Here is a 23,461-nt window from a genome sequence, read left to right on the forward strand (position 1 = left end):
CCCATGTTTCTGCATTTGTTTTGATGAAGTCTAAAAGTGTTTGTTTTGCCTGTACTCAATGTGTTCACACCATCAACTGAACATTCCAGCTCTAAAGTGTTCATCAATTCTACCACACTGAAGATCAAGTCATGCATGAATAGCATCCATTGTTGAGTGTCAACTACAAACTAAAATGGACATTAGAAAAGTATTTGATGGTTCTATTGCATTCTTTGGAAGACGGATGTTTTCACTTTTAGTCTAAGATGTCATACTCTACTCTCTCTCTCCGTGTTACTTTCAATCATTGTAATTATGTTCTGTCTATTTTGTAGTCTAAGCAAACCTCATACCTCTAACAAAATCACCCTCTCTCGCGCCCTCTCTCTTTGTCTCTCCTTACTCCACTCTTCTCTCTCTCTCTTTTTTTCTTGATATAAATGTTTATTTGTTTATTCTTTTTTTGTTTTGTTTTAGTAAATGAAGCTCACATTAAGTCACTCTTTCTTTCCCTCTGTCTCTCTTTCTCTCTCGCTGTTTCTCCTTGTCTCTCTTTCTCTTTCTCTTTAGCTGTTTTCTCTGTCTCTTTCTTTTTCTCTCTTGCTGTTTCTGTCTCTTTCGCTGTTTCTCTCTGTCTCTTTGCTGTTTCTTCCTGTCTCTTTCTCTTTCGCTGTTTCTCTCTGTCTCTCTGTCTCTCTCTCGCTGTTTCTCTCTGTCTCTCTTTCTCCCTCGCTGTTTCTCTCTGTCTCTCTTTCTCACTCGCTGTTTCTCTCTGTCTCTCTCTTTATAATTTCTAATCCTTATCTATCTGTTATTTTTTTCTATTTTTTTTACTCATTCTTCTTTCTTTATGTTTCTTTACTACCTCTCTCTCTCTCTCTCTCTCTCTCTCTCTCTCTCTCCCTCCTTCTCTTCACCTTTTTTTCTCTCTTTTCATTTCCCTGCATCATCCCAAATTTGTACTTTATAATAACCCATGTCAGATCAATGGCTTACAAAGCTTATATCAACTCAATCTCTCTGCCTGTCTACCTGACTTTGTGGTAACAAGTGTGCACACGTTATTTCTGCCACACCCATTCTCGGATCAAGTTCACACAATTATTCATTGGCATAGACAAGACATGAATCAATTAAAAAATGTAACTAATTAGTCAATTAATTACTGGTAATTAATTATTTTTTTATACAAACAAGGGAAACTAATCCTTCAGTATTCACAGATATGACAAAATCTGTTGGGTTTAGTCCCCTTAAATAATAATCGCTATTATTCCCTCACGTATTCTCCCATCAACTTGATACTTGAAACAATTAAACAATTACTCTATTATAGCAAACAAAACTTGAATCAATAAAAAAGCAATACTTAATTAATCAATTAATTATTGGTAATTAATTATTTTGTTTAATATCAAATAATTGAAATAACATGTATATTATTGATATAGTTTAATGGCGGAGTTCTTCCCCTTTAGATAAGCTTTGCTTTTTCAAAAAAGGATTTTAAAAATATTTTGCTTGTTTAGCTTCATGAACTCCGACCTTTGGCTCCAAGTCTTATTCCTCTCTGTCTCTATACTTAAAATTAATATTCTCTCCGCGTTTGTGATCATCATTCTAGGAACCATCTTGTCCTTCCTTCAAGCCCCTTGAGCTGACGTCACGTCTGGGCTAGAGTGGCAGGGGCCATTTCACATTACAATAGCTTTATTGATTTATTGATTGTTTATTGTCAAGCAATCAATACTTTCACCCAACTCTTAATAAGCCAAAACAAAAACCGAAGGCCAGCGCGGATACTCTTAAAGATATAGCTTACTCTTATTGACAATATTCCAAGGTACAATTCTGTTACTTTCCCACACAATGCTCTCAAGTCTAAATATTAGAACAATATTTTTAAAAGCTACAATAACAATAAATAGTCAACAGCCATCGTGTTCATATGCCAGTGACATTTTATATTTATGTTCTGAGAGAAGCGATCGAAGAAAAAAAAAGGGCGGGAAAACAATAAACATGATGACTTGATCGTCTGTCATCGAATATCGATTTCTTTGTGCTTCTAACAAAAGGCAAAAAGAATACATAAACATACAGGTCGTTTTTCAGGTTTAGTTTTGATCAGGAAAGATGTTGTAGACTGGAAGATCAAGTACTAAAACAATTTCTCTAAGTACATCAGAAATCTCCCACTTGATGGGGGATGTGAAGTAATGGGGGCAGATTTAACTAATAGTCTAGTGGATTTTTTGGGAAATATTTTAAAAGTGATAATTAAAAATTAATTATTGAAGATTTTTATACATGAAGCAATAGGAAGCTATTTGGTGTATCCAGTAAACAGAAATGAAAGTACTGATAAGCTAAATATTCGAATAAACTATATATTATTTTGTGCACTTTTCAGCTCGATAAAATCAAATTTCATTCACTTGAACAATAATCTTATAATTAGGCAACCTTGACATTGTTTATTGTGTTTATTTATTTCAAAATCAATCCAATTTTCAGATATTCATTTTCTAACGTTTTTCTTTAGGTTCCATAATACTGACACCACATTTCTACTTATCGCTTTCTCTTCTTTTTCTCCTTATCGAATGGCTTGGCTATTTTAGTGTAGATTATAGAGCCTCAATCACAACAAATACTCATTTAATGAATTCATTTACTCTCTACACTTTAACCTTTTGACCGGAAGTCACTTCTAGGTTTTAAACTGTTGTTGTTTTTTTAAACCGTTTCTTATTCTATGAAGATGACATTATAAAACTCATTGGGCACATATGCCCCCAGGCTACACATTTGGTGAATAGGGTTGCAGAGCAATAGAGCACTTGCCCACAAACCAGATGGCTATGATTATAACTCGGGCTAGAAATCATTTGTGAGCTGAGTGTAAAAAGGAAAAGAGTTTTTTAAAAATACCAACAAAGAAAGAAAGACAAAGAAAGAAAAACAAAGAAAGAAAAACAAACGAAAGAAAGACTTCGATAACATAAACAGGATTAGCTCTAAGATACTGTGTCAAATTCTGGACTGAACTGAATAGCTATTGTGGTGGCTGAACAGTGAAGCACTTGGGAACCGAAGGTTCTCGGGTTCGAAACTTAGTGAAAACTGTGATTTGGATTTTCGGCATTTTTAGGAATACCATAAGTCCACCCAGTTCTAAGGGATAACTGATATTAGTTGGGGAAAACAAAGGCGGTTGGTCGTTGTGCTGGCCACATGACACTCTCGTTAACCATCAGCGATAGAAACAGATGAACTTGACATCATCTGCCCTATAGATTACAAGGTCTGAAACAGACACTTGACTTTTTTATTTTTTTTTTAACTTACTCCTTACATTGAGAGATTTATTTTTTCTCTTTTATGTAGTTGTTGTTGTTGTTTTTATTTTCCCGTTAAATAGAACAAAACAAAACTGAAGGTAAAAAAAAAAAAACAAAGACGAAGGTTGATGTATAGAATTCATTACAAACGTAGGGCTACTGTCAGAGTCATTAATAATTAGGCCTAAAGTCAACGCAGAGGTGTGTCCGGTGGACTGACAGTGTGACCAGTAGTCAGCCATGTTGCAGATCGAGGTAACAGCCGAAGAGTTACACTATATCCAGCACACCCCTTCCGTTCATCCCCCCACTCCATCTCTTTCACACTCTTTTTGCCTCCCGTCGAGTCCGTCCCTCCCTCTCGGAGCGTACTCACAAACCCACCCACACACGCACACTCAATGTATCGACCGGCTCATCATGCCCGTCACATGATTTCAGGTGATAACCAACCTGACATTCTCTGGCCATCGTCAGAACACAGCGGGGGAGGGGAGGGGGGGGGTCAAAGGGAAAGAACTTCACATTTATCCAGGTCTCCCCACTTTCAATCTAAAATTGGACTGGTGTTGATTGTGACATGGCTATTGATTAGCCCAAACCACACCACGTGATTATTGGTTGTGACAGCTTTTTTATTATTTTTTATGATTGTTGATGTTTTGATAGTTGAACTACGCTGTGTGTGCAACCTTGTTGATTATTCATAAAGACTATGCTGTTTGATCAATGGGCTGTACAAATGGTGATTATGACACATAAAACAGTATGGATGATTGTTGATGATGTATTCATAGTTTAACTATGCGTGAGAGTGTTGTATTGTTATAAGTTTTTGCTGCTTTGCATGATTGTTAGTGCATTAATAGTTATTGCATATTCGCGGATATGGTTCCTCAAAACTTTTACATCTTCCTTTATTTTTAAAGAGTTTCTCGCTGGGCGTTGCTACATACAAAGCTCAGGAACGACAACCCTCCCCTCCCCATGTGGTGTCATTACTAAAAGGCAAACCACTTTAAATAAAGGGTTATGGTTAATACAGTTTAATGAGATCATATTACAATCTAGCTAAATGTTCTCTTTAAAAAAAAAAGATAACCGATGTATGTGAAGTAATGATCACAGAACATAGACTGAACACGTCTGAGCAAGAATGGAAACTCCTCAAGTGATTACTATAAGGGAAATAACTTTTAAAAAATGGTCATTGCTGCATGGTGGAGTCACATCATAGTCTTGTTCACTACAAATGCTAACCACTATTCGTGAACACAGATATAGAGCTCTATGAGAGAACATAGACTGGGCATACACACACATACACACAAAAGGTAGACATGACAAGCGCTCCCGTAGCAACCATTTTGTTTACATTTATCCAACACGAGGCTCGAGAAAGGTTTGGGGAGTGGGGGGGGGGGGAGAGAGTAGCCGCATCACTGCTACTGTCTGTAGACACGCGACATTGTCGAGATTTCTATCTCAAAGCTAGAGGACGCTGTGTCATGTCATTGTGTGTGTGTGAGTGTGTGTGAGTGTCAGTCAAATAGAAAAGTCTAAGTAAAGACTCGAGGCCTCCATCCTGTGCACACGACACACACACAAAATGGTTTGTAGCAATACGTCACAACATCGTGTGTTTATAAAGTCGTTAAACTACATTGACTCTATTAAAGTAAAGGACACTTCTAGTCCAAATTATATCTATATGTATTTAACGGCATGGACCAGTGACCTATGACATCTTTCTGTTGTAAAGTGACTATGGATCATTTCATAGAATTGGGATGAATGCCTGGTATTAACGCTACTTTGATGCAGAATAACTTTTTCCAAGAAATATAATGAAGTAGAATACAAAACCAACTAAATTACATTTACTGTCATTGAATTAAACAAACTAAATTCAAAATGCTAACTCTTTCAGCTCCATATAATGCAATAGGTTTTCAAACTGAACAAAATTATCTCCCCTTTTGTTCATCATAATGAAAAACGTAGTGACTTTTTCTTTTCTTTTCAATAGATGAGAGTTCCTCATGTGCCTTAATATATTGGGCAGTGGGAGAGAGTTGACCATGTTAATGAGGAGGTCATGTGGCCATTGAAATCATCGAATCTTTTTGCATTCACCTCCCCCCCCCCCCCAAACATTTACTAGCTACGTTTGATTCCAAGTTTCATTCCTTCAGATGATTACTTCCTAGCCCACACGTTTCATGGGACAGGGAGATGACGGTGGGTATAGTTCGAACCCAGGAGCACCGAGACAACATTCCAGAGCATATTCCACACGACGACGGATAGCACCGCATCACTGTCGGATATGACCCGCGGGCCGAGGGTTGGGTAGAAATATAGTACAAGCAAAAGCTCCAATCAAAGTCCAACTACTAAATCTAGATCGAAATGAAACTGAATCGAGACTCAGCATTTCCTTGGTTAAAAAAAAAAAAAGACAAAATCTTTCATTTAAATTCTCCATGAGTCCACAGTTAAAACACGCACTTTGTTTGGACCTGGTCACTAGCTCCTGTGTCAGGCGGATACCTTAGGTGTAATGTTTACCAGCCTTCTAGGTATGTTGACTTGGACTCACAATCACATAGTTGTACTGGCTCTCTACGTCTATAATTAAGATTCCTGCACCGCTCCCCTCCCATCTTCCCAGACTCATTTCTTCGCGTGCGTCTTAAAAAAAAAAGAACAAATTGGTAACACTCTGACTTAGCTTGACTTAGAAACACCCCCACACATTGACCTTTGTGTACTAGGGGATGCAGCAGCCTCCAAATAAGAACAAGAAAACGGAAACTTACTTTCGCTTTCAGAGAAATGAGAACACTATTTTGTTCTTCTTTTGTTTTACTACGCTACAATGTAAGTATTGAGCATCGACTTTGAATGTACTCTAGTCTAATATGTATATATTTAAAACATTTTTTATTTTCTCTCTCTCTCTCTCTCTCACACACACACACAGACACACACCATAGCTAAAAATCTCTTATATAGTTTCTAAAAAGCATGTGTTTTTTTTAGTACCTTTATCTTATTTTCTTAAAGAGTACCCCAACAGGTCCGTATCTTCACACCTCCCCTCCCCAGGAAATGTGATCCTCAAATAGACGTAAATATATGAACTAGAAACGATGTAACATTAGATACACCATACAGAACCAGGAACTAGGACACCCTCTGGACGAAACGATGTAACATTAGATACACCAGACAGAACCAGGAACTAGGACACCCTCTGGACAAAACGATGTAACATTAGATACACCAGACAGAACCAGGAACTAGGACACCCTCTGGACGATGTTCGCCTGTTAGTCTCCGAGACATGTCTGAACAATGCCAGAACAGAAACAAAACTTTACACTATTTGTATACGGGACAAAGTTCTTGTTGGGAACTCCAAGGGATTAAGTCGAGTTGAGAACTAGGAATCCCGCAAATCCCTTTCTGTGACTTACAATCGGAGGCCGATGTTTAATTTAACTTTTTGACACAAGAACGTTTCAGTTTGATAAATGATATAGCATTCGTGTGCTGGGACAGAAGTACGTAGAACGTGGATTTTTATCTGGAACAAATGTAGATAGTAGTAGAACTATGGAGAGAGAGAGAGAGAGAGAGAGAGAGAGATAAAAGGAAAGAGAGAGAAAAGGAGAGAAAGGGAGAGAGAGAGAGAAAAAGAGGGTGAGATAGCCCTAGGCCTATTAGAATACAATAATATTATCATTGCCTAATAAAATCTAAATCTTTATTTTAAAATCTAAAATGTATTAAATAGTTCCAATGACTACATCTAAGAAGTCATAAAAACTAAGATTTATTAGACGCTTCTAGTCTTGACTACACTTACAAATTAAAGATACTTTGGTATCACAAAGACCCAATACAACTGACAATAAAAACAGTAATAATTTTTTTTTTTAAATTTCACAAACAATTTAAAATAAGTCAGAGGCCTCTCTCTCTCTCTCTCTCTCTCTCTCTCTATATATATATATATATATATATATATATATATATATAACAAATATGACCCTTGGTGATTGAATGTTTCCAACTCGTTTGTCAAAACATCATCATTTGAAACGTAGTAAGTATTACGCCATATATCGGTTTGAATCATGACGCTCGCGCTTTGAAACAAAAACTTGCTAAACGAATTCAAAGTGACCTTGACTTTCAACAGTTTGCCACACACGCACACCCACACTATACATACATACATATATATATATATATATATATATATATATATATATATATATATATATATATATATAAATTCTTATACTGTTAAAGGTATAACCTTGGATTAGCTAAAAATTTGCCATCTTTTCTTTTCAATGTATTGCTCAATTCGCTGACTTATTAACCCTCTCACCGCCATTGAATTTGTATGTCGAGTGTTAACCCTTTCGCTGCCGTTTAACCCCGGCAATGGTCGGCCTTCCACAGGGTTTAAAGATTGCTAAACTGAATACATTGTTGACTGAAAGAGGACTGATGACAACTGTAAATAGCAGCCGGCTTCAAATATTTGAACTTCAAGGGTTAACACTGACAGAAGCTTGTTTCTTCTTGAACCTTTTTTTTTTTCAAACTCAGTGTGTGAGAGTGTGAGGGAGAGTGTGGGGGAGAGGGGAAGTCGTGTAATAAATTGTACTTAATTCTCACTTAGCAAGGCACTTAACAATCGTGGTAGTAGGTGAGAGGAAGAGTGTCCAACTTGTAGACAATGTTTGATGCTTGCGTTTTGTTGTGAAGTGGATCAAGTTAGTGGTCGTCTTCATATAGTCACTGCACAGACAGAAGAGGGTACTGAAAAGAGAAAGAGAAAGAGAGAGAGAAAAAGAAATAGGAGAAAGAAAGAGGCAATGAGAGAGAAAGAAGAAAGCGAGAGAGAGAGAGACAGAACGAAAAAAGTTAAAGAAAGAGAAAGAAATTGGAGAGAGAGAGAGAGAAGAAGAGAGAAAAAGACAGAGACAGAAAGAGAAACAGCGGAAAAGAGAGAGAGAGAGAGAAAGACAGAAAGAAAGACAGAGAGAAAGAGAAACACAGAGGAAAAGAGAAAAAGAGAGAGAAAGAAAGACAGAAAGACTTGGAGAGAGAAAGAAGAGAGAGAGAAAAAGACAGAAAGAAAAACATATATGAAAAGAGAGGGAGACAGACAGAAAGAAAGAAAGACAGAGAATGAGAAACATATAGGAAAAGAGAAAAAGAGAGAGAGAGAGGATAGAGAAAAAGAGGCTGATAACAAAAGAGAGACAAAGATATTCCATATCGAAAGAAAGACTGTAAAGCATGTACAAGAGATAGTGAACGACAAAGAACTGAGCTAGAAAACTAGAATTATTTGTGTTCAATTTCCATTGGTACAATAAAATTAATGTTATTGAATCAGAACGACTGATAATAGTAAGGTGTAACAATGAAGTTTCAAATCACCTAAAAGCAATACTGCTCTGGGAAACCGGAAGGCGGGTGACGATAATCGTTTTCATTTTATCCTTTTACTACTGAAAGACATTGAGAAAAAGTCTACTTCAGTGGTTTAGTTACCAAGCGGTGTATGCCACTTATATATATATATATGTATATGCATGTCTCATTTCTCTTCGCAATCTCGCCATTGACAACCTACGTTACAAATAATTCGTTTCGGTTGAGCTCGTCGGTTCAAGTTTTAACATTCGTGAGTGACATGCGCAGTTACGGTGACAAACCGGAAAGCTAGAGGTTTTCTGTCTTCATTAAAAGAAACATTGGGATGCATGGGGCTTTGACAAGCAATTAGTTATCTGACTGTGGCATCGTCCGTCTTGACCTGACAAGTTCAGACATAAATGGAAACGCTTCGATGAGATATTTAGGTTTGCAAATTATGAATTATACTAAAAGGTCCCGATAGGAATGTCTCTTACTGTTTGTACTTGATGTCACACTGTTTTGTCCGGGGAAGGGGTGATAAGGATGAAAGGTCAAGGGTCAAGAGATATTAAGGGGGAAAAATCTATTTCTATACTTAAAGGTCTGTAGTTATATGATACGCTTCGGGTCTGAGTTCGATCCTCACAGGCTGCCGTCCTGAGGGAGGTTTGGAGATAATAATCTTCATTTCTGAGAAATGTCCCAATCTTAGAAGTAGAAAAAAAAATACCAAGAAAAAATCGTACGTTACTTTCACGAGGAACACTTCCAGCACAAACTTCACTGTGTGTGTGTGTGTGTGTCTCATGTTCTGTTTGAGCCTGCCAGGCCTTTGTCGTCTTTTTACAAATAATGAACCTCCAGCCAACTTAATGAATGACTTACACTCAGTACTACATGAACTAACGGCCTCTCACTGAGAGTAAAGGACTGAGACGACTCCTAGGAAGAAAGCTTCTCACTCTGATAACACTAATGGCATTCATTCTCATGTAGAGGGACTGTCACAAAGTTCACAGCTTAATGAGAAACAAACTACATCTCAGTGAACCCATTGTCATTTGAAACAATAAGAACCATGCATTAAAAAATCGAATACGTTTTTTTTTTATATTGTTAGTAAAATGTTTTGTTTTACATGTTTCGGATGTCCCTTGAAGATAATCACATTTTAGCCCAACAACTTCTGCAGGATGACGGGGGGGGGGGGGGGCAGAGGGCAGGGTTCGAGCCCAGAACCATCGAGCTCACCAAAAGACAGTCTAGAGCACAAAGCACACGCGCAGGCAGCCAGAGTTGACAAAATAACATTGTTAAGCGAGCGATGGATGTTTGTTTCTTGTGTAGTGCCATAGTGTTCTAAAGGGAGTTTGTAAATAGGGATAAATGTGACATACATCACAGTCAGTACTGTACAAAAAAAAACTATTAAGACAGAATGAGTAATGTAGTAAATATCTATTAAGACAGAATGAGTACGCTAGTAAATATCTATAAAAACAGACTGAGTACTTTAGTAAATATCTATTAAGACAGAGTGAGTACGCTAGTAAATATATATTAAGACAAAGTGAGTACTATAGTAAATATCTATTGATACTGAGTGAGTACCGTAGACAGTGGTTAAAAACAATATTTTCAAAAATCACTTGTCATAAGTGGGGCGTGTTTGTAAAAAAAGTCAAGAATAACTCACAACAAGTGCGGCAACCCCGTATAGTATGGCCTCTAGTGGAGTGCAGTCCCTTACAAATCTTCTCGTGTCATCTTTTGTTATCTCCACTTGACTGTTCACTTTTTAATATTAACTTTAGGTGGGACCTGCGGACAGTTACCAGACCGGCAGTGGACAGACGTTCTAGGGCTTTGCACTTATGCGGAATCGAGCAAGAAAAAAATGAGGCCTCAATGATACAAGAGTTGAGCATCCATGATACAAGAGCTGAGCTAATCTGAATGGGAGTAACTTTTGAAATGTAGCTACTTCCTGGACATCACTTACATATATAAGTGGTAGGCTCGGAGAAATCAACGTGTTATTATAGAAGACGCTGACCTGTATGCAAGGATCTAAATAAAGATGTGCTGTTTAAGGCACTGACCTATATGCTAATGCACTTAAAGATTTGCTACAGAAACGTATACTTATATAAAGATTATTCTATAACATACCGACCTATATAATTACCCAGACGCGAATATCATTAGCAAATATCAAATCTACTTTTGTATGATCGAGGAAGCAGGGGAGACCCCGTGCATTTTGACACGTCATTATAGATAGTTTTATCAGTGTCAATTAACGTACAATAGAATGTCGGAATGACAGAAGACACTGTTTGAAAGTGACACAGAGAATAACAGACTGCCAAGTAGACACAGAGGAAATCCGTCAACCCCCCCCCCCCCCCCAACTCCCTACTACTCTGCTTGTACGCCTTCCTTAATACAGTTATAACACTGGGACTTTTTTCAAAAGTACAACTCAACAAAGGAACGAAATAAAGTTTGTGCCGAGCTGAACTTATGGACGTCTGCAGGCAGAGATGACAAGATTGTACAAGCTTTACTTCCCTTTAAGACTAAGAGAGTCTTGCGGCTGGTGACGTGACACTTGACCCGGTGAGCAACGATCAGCGAGGGTGTTATGTCGTCAGTACAATAACTAACAGCACCAACATTCATAATAGTAAAAAAAACAGATCTCCCCAGGTTCTAACGCGAGACCCTCGGGTTTTGGAAATCATGACCTTTACCCCTAGACCAAGACGTCTCACATTGTTTTTAAACAAACAAATAAACAATAAAAAAAAAAATTGAAAGAACTTCACAGCCATTTATTATGTTCCGCTTTTATTGTCTACTGTGTTTTGAGATGAAGCTTTTTAAATAAATATTTCAGTTAAGTCACGTGATCCCAAACTCCCAACATGGAGATGTGCACAAGAAACTAGTGGATTAGAAGAGAGAATAAACGATGTCAATACTAAAATAAAAATAAAAATTTTGTTTAGGACAATAGGTCGCCCTAAACTCTTGACGGCCTCCAGGGAGTAGATGAAATGGGGGGGGGGGGGGGGCGCATCTTTCAAGCACACACTTCCTTACTCGTAGCCCACTCACACACGGGCGCGCACACACACACACAAGTACACGTGCACACATACACAAATGGCTGTACCATCAAGTTCCGGCTCATCGCTGGACACAGGTCTCGAGTCCGTGAGTTCGCCAACTGTCACTAACTTAGACCACTTGACTTGACCGTGTTACCTACTGTAAGGGTTTCAAGGCTACTTTAAAGCTGCTCATTGTGACCCTTTAATAGCTCCGATAAGCCATTGCATTTTGTTCCAATATTATCGACTGTGGTAGAGTCGTCTTCGCCTTGAAATAGGTTTGATTGACAACTGAATGCATGAAAGGTACTACTTTCAACTAGTGCTCTTAAACATAAGGATAATGTTTTTGATTTTCTCTTGGTTGAAAGTTTAGCAAATTACCGCATGATTTGAAAAACAAAAGTAACTAAATAAAACTTGAGCATATTTAAATCTTCATAGTTCAATTCCGCTGGGAAAAATAAAGTGTTTAGCATGTTTGAATCTTTTAAAGAATTAATAACCTTCAAAAATTAATTATAAAATTAATTATTATTATTGAACTCGATATATACGTGTACGACTTCCACAGGACATCCTGTATGGCGATCTAATAGAAGGCAGGAGAGCCGCTGGTCACCCACTTTTACGTTATACGGATGTGTGCAAACGCGACATGAAGCTCTTCAAAATCGACACTGGCAACTGGGAAGAGGTGGCACTGGATAGATCCACATGGAGAGAGAGCATAAAGGAAGGGTCACGGATTGCAGATGTCATACACAACAGAAGCAGAAAGAAGGGTGAAAATGCAACGGCGCCTGGTGATTATATATGCCCAACCTGCGATCGCGGCTGTGTATCAAGGATTGGCCTCACAAGAAGTTGCAAAGAGAAAAGATCGTCTCTCCAGACGTCAAATGCCACAGATACGCGTACCCAAATAGCTCATCATCTTATAGACTTCTGCGTTCTCAGGTTGGATTGTTCAGATAGTAAGTAAGTCCTAGTTCTATTTTTGAGGTGAACAGCGCAGTGATTTCCAGATCAGCTAGCTCTCTAAACAGCTTTTCTTATGTAGCGGTGTTTTGGGGCCAGTATCTTGTTCGGGCCTCTCTATGAAGTATTCTCTGGTGACACCAAACAAGGGCATATTTAGCCAATTTCAGATTACATATTTCTAATCATGTGCTGATTCTGTTGTGTTTATTTTTTTATATTTTGTTGTTGTTGTTGTTGATCGTATCGGGATAGCTTCTAATATGCATCATTTTTTTATTTATTCTACTCTCATTGTAGACCTTAGAAGTAATTCTGCTGATAACATTAAAATTTGCAGTGTGTTACTAAGCTAACAACAAATATATAACACCAACATAATATACCATGTTATCCTATGTGCACATTTTTGACTGGAACTCTGAGCTTGATCATGTCACGTGACCAACACTTGAATCACTCTAAGCTGCCAACGCCTTGACTAATAATTCAGCAGAAAATTGAAGACTCGCTTCAGACTTGAAAGATTTAATGTGACGGAAGCAAGTACGTGGGGAACAAATAATCGCACCCCTCCACCCCCTCCAACCATAATGAGTTGAGTTGACCTGTTCGAACATGCGATGTTATCAGGAACTCGTGTTCAGGAGGGAGGGGTGGGGGACTGTGACAGATGTGGCAATAGGATACTTGCTCACGTTGAGACTAAAGCATTTACTTATTTCTTGTCAATAGAATTACTGATCAGTTGTTGTTTTTAAATAGACATTTGCTATAGAGAATCTAAAAGTATAGAATAGTTAACTTTTTTTTCTTTGACAATAGCAATTAACTACTGATGGCAAAAGAGGAAGGTCATTTGAATAGAAGAAGCACAATGAAAAAGATTTATAAAGCAAAACTGGGAGTGGGGAGAGTACTAGATAAGATATATGCTAGAAAAAATGCTAGTCAGACATGGTGCCATAAGTAAGTCATCTACAAAATCAGGCCTCTACACTTTATTTTGTAGTCTACATTTCTATGCGGTGTTTTACACATAACTTCCCATACTAATACAGGCACATCAAACAGCCACACAAACAAACACATCAAACAACCCCGAAACACACAGACACACATCAAATAGCCCCACACAAATACAAACACATCAAATAGCTCCACACAAATACATACACATCAAATTGCCCCACACAAATACAAACACATCAAATAGCCCCACACAAATACAAACACATCAAATAGCCCCACACAAATACAAACACATCAAATAGCCCCACACAAATACAAACACATCAAATAGCCCCACACAAATACAAACACATCAAATAGCCCCGATATTCCGGAGAGCGTTTCCACTGTTCTTCAGCAACAGCTTGTCACCTTAATCAACATTTATGCGCTTCTTCCGAGTTGGCAAGACGTGTGATCTCACACAATCACTTTATTCATACAATTATTTTCAATGTTTTATAGCGACTTTGATGTAGCTGTAGCTTTTATTAACGCCACTGACACTCACACACGCCTTGACGAAACAGCGCGGCCTTGAAACAGCAACAATTATTTCATTATTGAAAACATCTAATTGCAACCAATTGTTTGTTGCTTGATAATTTGTTGGAAACATCGTGGGACAACGCACTATGGCAATTCATGGGGAGGTTGTGGGGAGGGGGAGATTTATTTTAAGGTAGCATGCCAATTTTCTAATAGTTTCATTTTTATGTTTTTATTAATTTATCTGTCCAAACAGGAAGATGTCCGACCGGAAGATGTCCAACTGGTGGTGACGTAGTTGATCACGTGTTTGACGTTTTTCTTACGAGCAGACGATCAATACATTTTTCTTTTTCATATTATTTTTAAAAAAGAAAATAAAAACGCAGAAAGATATTGGGGGTAAAATTTATACCTGACACCGGCAACATTTTCTAAGAGGCTATTTATACTATATAAATATAGGATCGTGCAATTTGTATGCCCTTTAGAGATAGCCGAGACACAATAGACAAAACAACACAGTATTACAATAGAACTTTTTTTTTCTTTTTTGAATTTTGAAAACTAAAATTTCCGAACAAAGCTAAAAGTAACTAAAGAGAACAAAATAGAGGGGCACGAAAGAGGTATAGCGGATTTTCATGATTTAGTGAGAGCAATCTCCTCGCCCTTTATATTCTGGAAGATCCGGTTAACATTGAAGAATCTTTAAGCAATATAAGTGAAACGGAATTGATAGTTTTATGGAGCAAGTTGATACAACAGAATCTGAAGCGAATGAAAATTAACAGAGAAAGAATACTTTTGAATGAAACATACAACAGAACGCTGTCAACTACCTAAATAGTCAAACTTTGCCTTACCAACTGAAGTGTTGAGAAATTTATCTCCACGGTGGTATACATTGTTTACCCGACAATTATTTTACGCTTTCAAAATTTAAAACTTATCAATACTTCTGTTATTAGGTATATCGAACACAACCACAACAACAACAACAAATCTATTTATATATTTGCCTATATTTAAAAGGCTTTTCCATTTACACTTTGAACCTTTTTTGATAATATCGTAAAGTTTCTTTTCACAAAGGGGATGCTATTCTTTAGAAACACATTACAAAATATGGAGATACAATTTCTTTGTATTATTATTATTTGTGTAGGGGCGCTGATTGAATAAAGACAAACATTTTGTATCCAAATTATCTATGCCGTTTATTTATAAATTTTCGAGGACTTTGGACCACGTATTTGAGTCATCAAATCCTAAAAAGCACAACTGGAACATTTCGAGTCAGATCTGCTGTGAGTCATTGTCTTCTGAGTTGAATGTCGCAGCGGTTACGATGACCTTCCCACTTCTGCGACATGTCTGCTGCCTACTAGCTACTTAGACAACAGAGTTTTATAATGTAATGTGTATCCGTATGTTCTGTTGTGCTCCAGGATGCATGTCTTTGTTAGATAACTTAGATCTAAGTTTTTTTCTCAACATTGTGTGTATGTGTGTGTATACAAAGAGAAAAGAAACATGACTCTTTTGGAGCAGAAGTAACCAGAAAACAGACAACACTCAACAACGGCGTTTGTGTCCTAGTTAATTTACTTTACTGTAAAGATTAATCAATGCAAACATTTGTTTTTATAGGAACTGAATGCAGTGTGGCTTGCTTTTCATTCCAGATGGCATACACAAATAGTCTCTAATTAAAGATAACTGAAAATTTACTGTTTAATCCTCAGCAAATCTCTTCCACTTTCTCTCCCTCTCTCATTTTCTCTCTCTCCCCCTCTTTCTCTGATATAAAGGTCAGATCTATGTAACTCATACTTTTAGCCTAAAACGTTTGTTTGATTGTACCAGGCATCCATTTCTACATTTTAGTCTAAATTGCCTGTTGAATGTCGACTTGAAAGAGTGTTGTGTTTAGAGAGTATTTCTACATTTTAGTCTAAATTGCCTGTTGAATGTCTACTTGAAAGAGTGTTGTGTTTAGAGAGTATTTCTTTATTTGAGTCTAAATTGCCTGTTGAATGTCTACTTGAAAGAGTGTTGTGTTCAGAGAGTATTTCTACATTTTAGTCTAAATTGCCTGTTGAATGTCTCCTTGAAAGAGTGTGCGTTCAGAGAGTATTTCTTTATTTGAGTCTAAATTGCCTGTTGAATGTCTACTTGAAAGAGTGTTGTGTTCAGAGAGTATTTCTACATTTGAGTCTAAATTGCCTGTTGAATGTCTACTTGAAAGAGTGTGTGTCCAGAGAGTATTTCAATGGCTGATAAATGTTTTCGACGGTACAAGAATGGTACATAAGAAAACGGAATGTTCCAGTGGTCAACATTTGGTGACAGCGTTGCGCAGGCCAGTAGCATCTTCTCGCCTCAACTGTTCTCAAACAGACTTTTATAATAATAAACAGAGCTGCAAGTAACCATAAAGTCCTTTCATTTAATTAACGGAAATCTTGTCTTTCCATTATGACATTCGATCCCGGAGGATTGGACAAAGTCTTCCATTTATTGAAACAAACAGATATGCCTTCCAGTAAAAGTACAATGTCGAAGGTTAATTACGGTTAATACACAAAATACAACGGAGCTATCAAAATAAACAAAGTTATCAGCTCAATAGATATCCGGCTTTTAAAGTACTTATGGTGACCATCCATTAGAACTTATCAGTGAACAAAGGGATACTACTCTTCATCCCCCTACACACGTATATATTTAACAAACAAAAAACAAGAGAAATGTTGTCTCGTAAAACTAAAAAAAAGATTTTTTTTTCAAGAATTTAAATATAACATTTGAATGTTTCGACTTTTTCTTTCCTCAAATAAAGTATCTTTATGTTAAACTACATTGTCAATGTCAACAATAATTTAAATAAACATCATTATAAATGTGGACATTTCAATATCAAGAAAGAAGTTTTCCTCATTTGGGTATCAATTAAACAGTTTGTTATGTCTTGTGTTTATGTGATACATATAGAAGACAGCGATTTAATCTTCGGATACTTAAGGAAACACTCAATTAGACAGGGGCATCAAACACTTCTTTGATTCAGACTCTTACACCCAGTAGTCAAAGAAATGCATTGGAAATGGCTAGTAGCAGTATCCCAGAGGGAACCCAATTTCAGCATGGAACAAAACCAGTTGTATAGAACATGTATTGGAAGTCCTGGGATACAATTTTATATGAAATATTGACTTCAGTGGGAATGTGGTGGGGAAAAAGTCTTACTGGCATGAGTTGGAATTTTATTTACAAACTTTTCTGTCTACAAACAATAAAGGAGACTAATTCAACTTATCAGTCAAGTAAAATATCTTTCCCTTGTTGGAGATACCAAGCAAAGTAATTAATTAGCGATAGTTTATTAACTAATTGGATAATTTTGTATTATTGATACTTGTGTTGGCATGCACAAGAAATAATTGTGCACAATTGTCAGCTTGATCCAAGATAAGGTCTGGGAGAAATAACGTGTACAAACTTTTTACCAGACAGACAGACAGACAGACTGAGTGAGTTGATATAAACTTCGTAAAAAAAAAAAGGACAAAATGTATTGGAAGTCCCATTGTTGCTGGTGTTGTTAGTAAATGTTTCTGTCTTTAAAACAAGATTGTAAAATAAGTTGACATTATTTGTACCAATAATGTACACTCCCTTCTTAGTTTGAAATAATTTAATAATGAAAATAACGAATGATCCCTTATGTAGTTATATGTTTGAGTCACCAATCTTGCCTAATGAAAATAATGAATGATCCCTTATGCAGTTATATGTTTGAGAAACCAATCTTTCCTAATGAAAATGAATGATCCCTTATGTAGTTATATGTTTGAGTAACCAATCTTGCCTAATGAAAATGAATGATCCCTTATGTAGTTATATGTTTGAGTAACCAATCTTGCCTAATGAAAATAATGAATGATCCCTTATGTAGTTATATGTTTGAGTCACCAATCTTGCCTAATGAAAATAATGAATGATCCCTTATGTAGTAATATGTTTGAGTCACCAATCTTGCCTAATGAAAATAATGAATGATCCCTTATGCAGTTATATGTTTGAGTCACCAATCTTGCCTAATGAAAATAATGAATGATCCCTTATGTAGTAATATGTTTGAGTCACCAATCTTGCCTAATGAAAAGAATGAATGATCCCTTATGTAGTAATATGTTTGAGTCACCAATCTTGCCTAATGAAAAGAATGAATGATCCCTTATGTAGTAATATGTTTGAGTCACCAATCTTGCCTAATGAAAATAATGAATGATCCCTTATGCAGTTATATGTTTGAGTCACCAATCTTGCCTAATGAAAATAATGAATGATCCCTTATGTAGTAATATGTTTGAGTCACCAATCTTGCCTAATGAAAAGAATGAATGATCCCTTATGTAGTAATATGTTTGAGTCACCAATCTTGCCTAATGAAAAGAATGAATGATCCCTTATGTAGTAATATGTTTGAGTCACCAATCTTGCCTAATGAAAATGAATGATCCCTTATGTAGTAATATGTTTGAGTCACCAATCTTGCCTAATGAAAATGAATGATCCCTTATGTAGTAATATGTTTGAGTCACCAATCTTGCCTAATGAAAATGAATGATACCTTATGTAGTAATATGTTTGAGTCACCAATCTTGCCTAATGAAAATGAATGATCCCTTATGTAGTAATATGTTTGAGTCACCAATCTTGCCTAATGAAAATGAATGATCCCTTATGTAGTAATATGTTTGAGTCACCAATCTTGCCAGAAAGACTGAAATTTCCAGTGCGTACTGGAAACTCCACAAGATCGACAACTCTGGTAGAAAGCACCAAAAGCACACTTGTGTAAGTCGTATTTATATTTACATTTGCTATTGAACTATAACGCTTGGTCTCGATTGGTCTCAATCTTGAATATGGCCTTGAAACACTCAGTATTAGATTACTCAGTTTTATTGAATTCAATGTTAAGATTTAATTCTGACTTAAAGAGGATAATTTTGGGAGTTCTTGACCAGAGAGAAATGTTTTGACCTACATTCCTGGCTTTGGCCAGGTGCCCGTTAGCCCATACACAGAGTGGTTAACAGTCATCTGATACATTGAACAAGGTTTTGTGGGGCTAACATAAAATACATTTGATAAATATTGTTATTAGAAACTTAAGCTGTACAATCAATATTGTGCCTGGCTTCTCAGGGAGAAGCATACGTGAGTAGGTTCTCCAATGAAGTACCCTCCGCCCGCCCCGTTTTCCCCATAATGCCTTAGCAGGACATGAAAATAATCTTACCTGGACAGTGGTGCTTGGGTCGACTTCAATGTCGCGCTTGACCGGAGACAGGATGACGGACAGGCCGGAGGGTGAGACGCCCAGACGCTTAACGCCCGTAGCTGGACGCGCAACAATCCGGAAAGTACGACCTTGACTGTCTGCAAGCATCAGAATTGATAGGTGGAAAGGGGCGGTCTTTTTTTTGGGGGGGCTTCAAGATTGTGATCTCCTTAGTGGAAAGTAAAAGCGTTTCTGAGACAGACTGACTGACTGATGGAGCCAAGGTCTGTGAAGATATGATCTCTTGGCTCTATGACCGACTGACTTAGCCAAGGTCTGTGAAGATATGGTCACTTTGTTCTGTGACTGACGGAGCCAAGGTCTGTGACTTAGTTGTTTGAATTAGTTATTGAACATAAAACACAGGCTAAGTATTATCCAATGTATCAGCACATGCACGTCACGTGAACAGGACAGGATACTCTCTATCTCAAAATGTTTGCTGTGTGGAATTTATACACCAGATAAAATGAATACTCTCTACGCCATAAACAAACAAATAAAATCTAGCGCAGCACATGCATACAAAACAAACGCTGTATAGAAGTGAGTCTATGTAGCTACATCAGTTGGCCTACATGATAAATACCTTTAATAGATTATCACCCTTTACTATAACAAATTTTCATCGAACACCTAATGAAAGCTAAGATAATCTCTAATGACTTTAGATAATCTCTAATGACTTTAGATAATCTCTAATGACTTTAGATAATCTCTAATGACTTTAGCTGCCAATTCTTGACAATCCTTATTGCCTAACCTATATTGGTTATATGTGGTTGCGTTGTAGGCACGGCTTAACAAGTACCACGTTTTAGAATCAACACAAGGTAAATATACACAAGGTACTCATTGTCTAGAGAAGTGCAATTCTCTAAACAATTCTACATGGCTAGCTGGATACAATATCTTACCAACAATGTGAAGAAACATTTTGACAATAGACTCGTAGACAGCTATCACGAATACTCCTTGACAAATGAAGACTTAATATTTATTATATAAAACTGATATCAATACTTTTGTGTCACAAACAGCATTGAACAGAGTTAAAAACTCTTAAACATTGGCCGGGAAAAGGGAGGGGGGGGGGGGTGCTACACTCACAATGAGACATCCATTAGGTGGTGACTCTAAAGGGCAAAAAAAAATAATTGTTTTTTTTTAAAGACGATAATTTTTAAAAAAAATGACATTAGATAGATACCTGCTTTGCACTTTTAATAATAAAAATGTTTTTACTGGAAAAAATATTTCAGGAAGGGGTAATTGTGTGTGGGGAATGCCACTATTAGATCTATCTATCTAATGACACCAACTCTCAGCTCTTGAACCCTTGGGAGTTTATCCAGGCATACTCTACAGTCATTTTTAACAACGCAATGCTAAAATGTATAGACGCCCTCTAACTAAAGGCACGTTATAGACAAAAGATTTTTGTATAATAGATCTTAAGGTACGTCCTAGGGGAGTACTCAGACAACGCTACGCGCCTTCTTTTGAAATAAAAACCAAAAATACTCACAGGCAGCTCGTAGATCTAGATCTTAGATTCGCGTCTAACAAGTGACAGTTTTTTTCTTTGTTCAACTTGTTTAATAATAAACAATTCAGTGTAATGTCTAGAATCAACTGTTAGCCGAAACTAAGGCAGACCAAATGGACCAACCAATCCGCCTCTATTGAATGGTCAACTATTTGATATCAAGTCTGTCACGAATGTTTTAATCTAAGTTTATGAGCGAACATACAATAAATGACAAAAAAAAAAATGACAACTCTACTATTCTAGTTCCACTAGAGACGTGAAGGGCTGACAAAAGGAAGACACTGTCAACACAAATAAACAAGAGACAAGAAGAACGTTGAGAGGAAGACGAGTTGATATTTCAAAGTTGGCAGCGTGTCACTGTTTGGTTTCGTATCAAATGGAATTCATATCTACCGCGCTAATCCAATTAAATCGAAGAAAAAATAAAAAGGGGGGGGGGAAGAAAGTGAATGATGAGGAAATGGAGGGAGAGGGGAGTGAAAGTCTGTTATCTATGTGGGCCAAAACACGGGAGTGTGTCTTAAAAGGGGAAAAAAGGGGGGGGGGGCAAATCTATAACAACATAAATATCTCCTAATGTTCCGATCCCAGTTTTTATACGCATTAGAGGGATAGCATTATACACACTTGCACAAGTACACTTTGGCTGTATAGAGAAATGTCCTTTTGTTATTTATAAGAAAACAATCGAGAATTCCTTGCGACACCGGTGACACGCCTTACCTTGTGTTGGATCTTATTTAATTATCAAAACAAATGTCAAAAGTTGGAAAATAAATGTTATTACTTAAAATCTGTTACACACAGACCTGCGTCCAGGATACAAGAAACTATGCACTTAGAAGAAGAGAAACAATGAACAGTAACTTGTACCATAAAATAATGGCAATAAATAGCACAGCTGCACTTTTTTTTTTTTAGAAACGAAACCTTGACAGCACGGTGTTGACTTATATTTTTCAACCAAAATATTTATACACGAAACACATCGAGAAGAGAACAACAAGCACACATTGGACTCTGTAGGTAAAAAAATGTGTCGTGTGTACACACACGGGCAACACGTGAGGATATAATTAGGCTAAACACTGCAGGTATCTGCAATAACTTCCTTTAAGAAAAACAAATGGTCGCTGTGAGAAAGGCGGAACAAGACCTGACACACTACAGTGCTTCGGCCTGTGTATATTTTTTTTTTTGTGGACAGGGGAGGGGCGAGGGAGCAGGGTGGAGGCGAGAGGAGGATAAAACGAGCGCCGACAACCGCGTGCGTGCTGTTGGGCCCAATCAAACAATCGGTGACTCCCCCCCCCCACCTCCCTCTTTAATCTTTTTTTTTTTCATGCATATATATTTATATCCCCATCCCCCTACTCACGCCCATCCTGCAAGATGATGGTGGACATTTCTATGGCTCTCTACTTGATGTAGATGCCGTTAATGATTTTATTCGGTGAAAATGAAATTGGGGAAGGGGGGCATACTGTCACCGCTCTGCCACTGCTTCCTCCTTTATGGTCTCGCCACCATTGTGCCAGACTGACTGCCACACAGGGCTCACCTTCAGGCAGTGCTATGGCAGCGAGAGGGCGTGTTCAGACAATAGAACCCACAGCCAGATAGAGCCCACCCCCCTGAACGCACACACATACACATACCTTTGTTTTCTATTGGTACTCAATTATCGAGTGATTGGGAGAGGGGGGGGGGTGAACCTAAGACTGATTGTGTTTGTTTACACCGTAAAAAAAAATGATCTATGATGTTTACGTTCTGGAGGACGAATGTGATTCGCTTTGAGGTTGGGGCCTCGTTGATACTCTCTGCAACACAACTGATCAATACAACACAAACAAATCATTTTATGAAGCAGAGATTGGGCCCGTCGTTCCGAGGCCCCAACCATGAAAACAATTCATTGAACAAACAATAATAAAATGATAATGATAAAGGAATATAAAGTTGTTGTTGTTTGTTTGTTGTTGTTTTTTGTTTTAAATTTAATATAAAGATGGTTATATAAAAGCAATTAGCAACAAAACACATTAAAAGAAGGCTTCATACAAAAGCCATGTCTCGATTATCAAAGAAAAGATCATAGCAGACTTTATGGATATACTTCTGCCGTGAGTGTCAGATGTGATGTGACAAATTTATGTATTGAATGTGATGT

At 37.3% G+C, this 23,461-nt stretch overlaps 1 protein-coding gene across 14 annotated transcripts in view; it reads right to left on the reverse strand.

Moving 5' to 3' along the window:
* LOC106052278 (RNA-binding motif, single-stranded-interacting protein 1-like) overlaps positions 1-23,461 on the reverse strand; it is a 232,377-nt gene that overhangs the window by 138,653 nt on the left and 70,263 nt on the right. The window contains exons 1-2 of one of the 14 annotated variants that reach the window (XM_056003534.1): positions 22,098-22,450; positions 19,692-20,175 (exon numbers count right to left, since the gene is read on the reverse strand). The exons of 10 other annotated variants lie outside the window; for them this stretch is intronic. In XM_056003534.1, the coding sequence (XP_055859509.1) occupies positions 19,692-19,841 (150 nt within the window). In that variant the 5' untranslated portion in view covers positions 19,842-20,175; positions 22,098-22,450. Of the gene's footprint in view, positions 1-19,691; positions 20,176-21,261; positions 21,471-22,011; positions 22,451-23,461 lie in introns of those variants that run through there. 3 more of the 14 variants (XM_056003545.1, XM_056003531.1, XM_056003556.1) reach the window with 3 other exon arrangements.

This window comes from Biomphalaria glabrata, chromosome 1 (genome assembly GCF_947242115.1).
Source record: "Biomphalaria glabrata chromosome 1, xgBioGlab47.1, whole genome shotgun sequence".
In the NCBI taxonomy this organism is placed as follows: domain Eukaryota; kingdom Metazoa; phylum Mollusca; class Gastropoda; family Planorbidae; genus Biomphalaria; species Biomphalaria glabrata.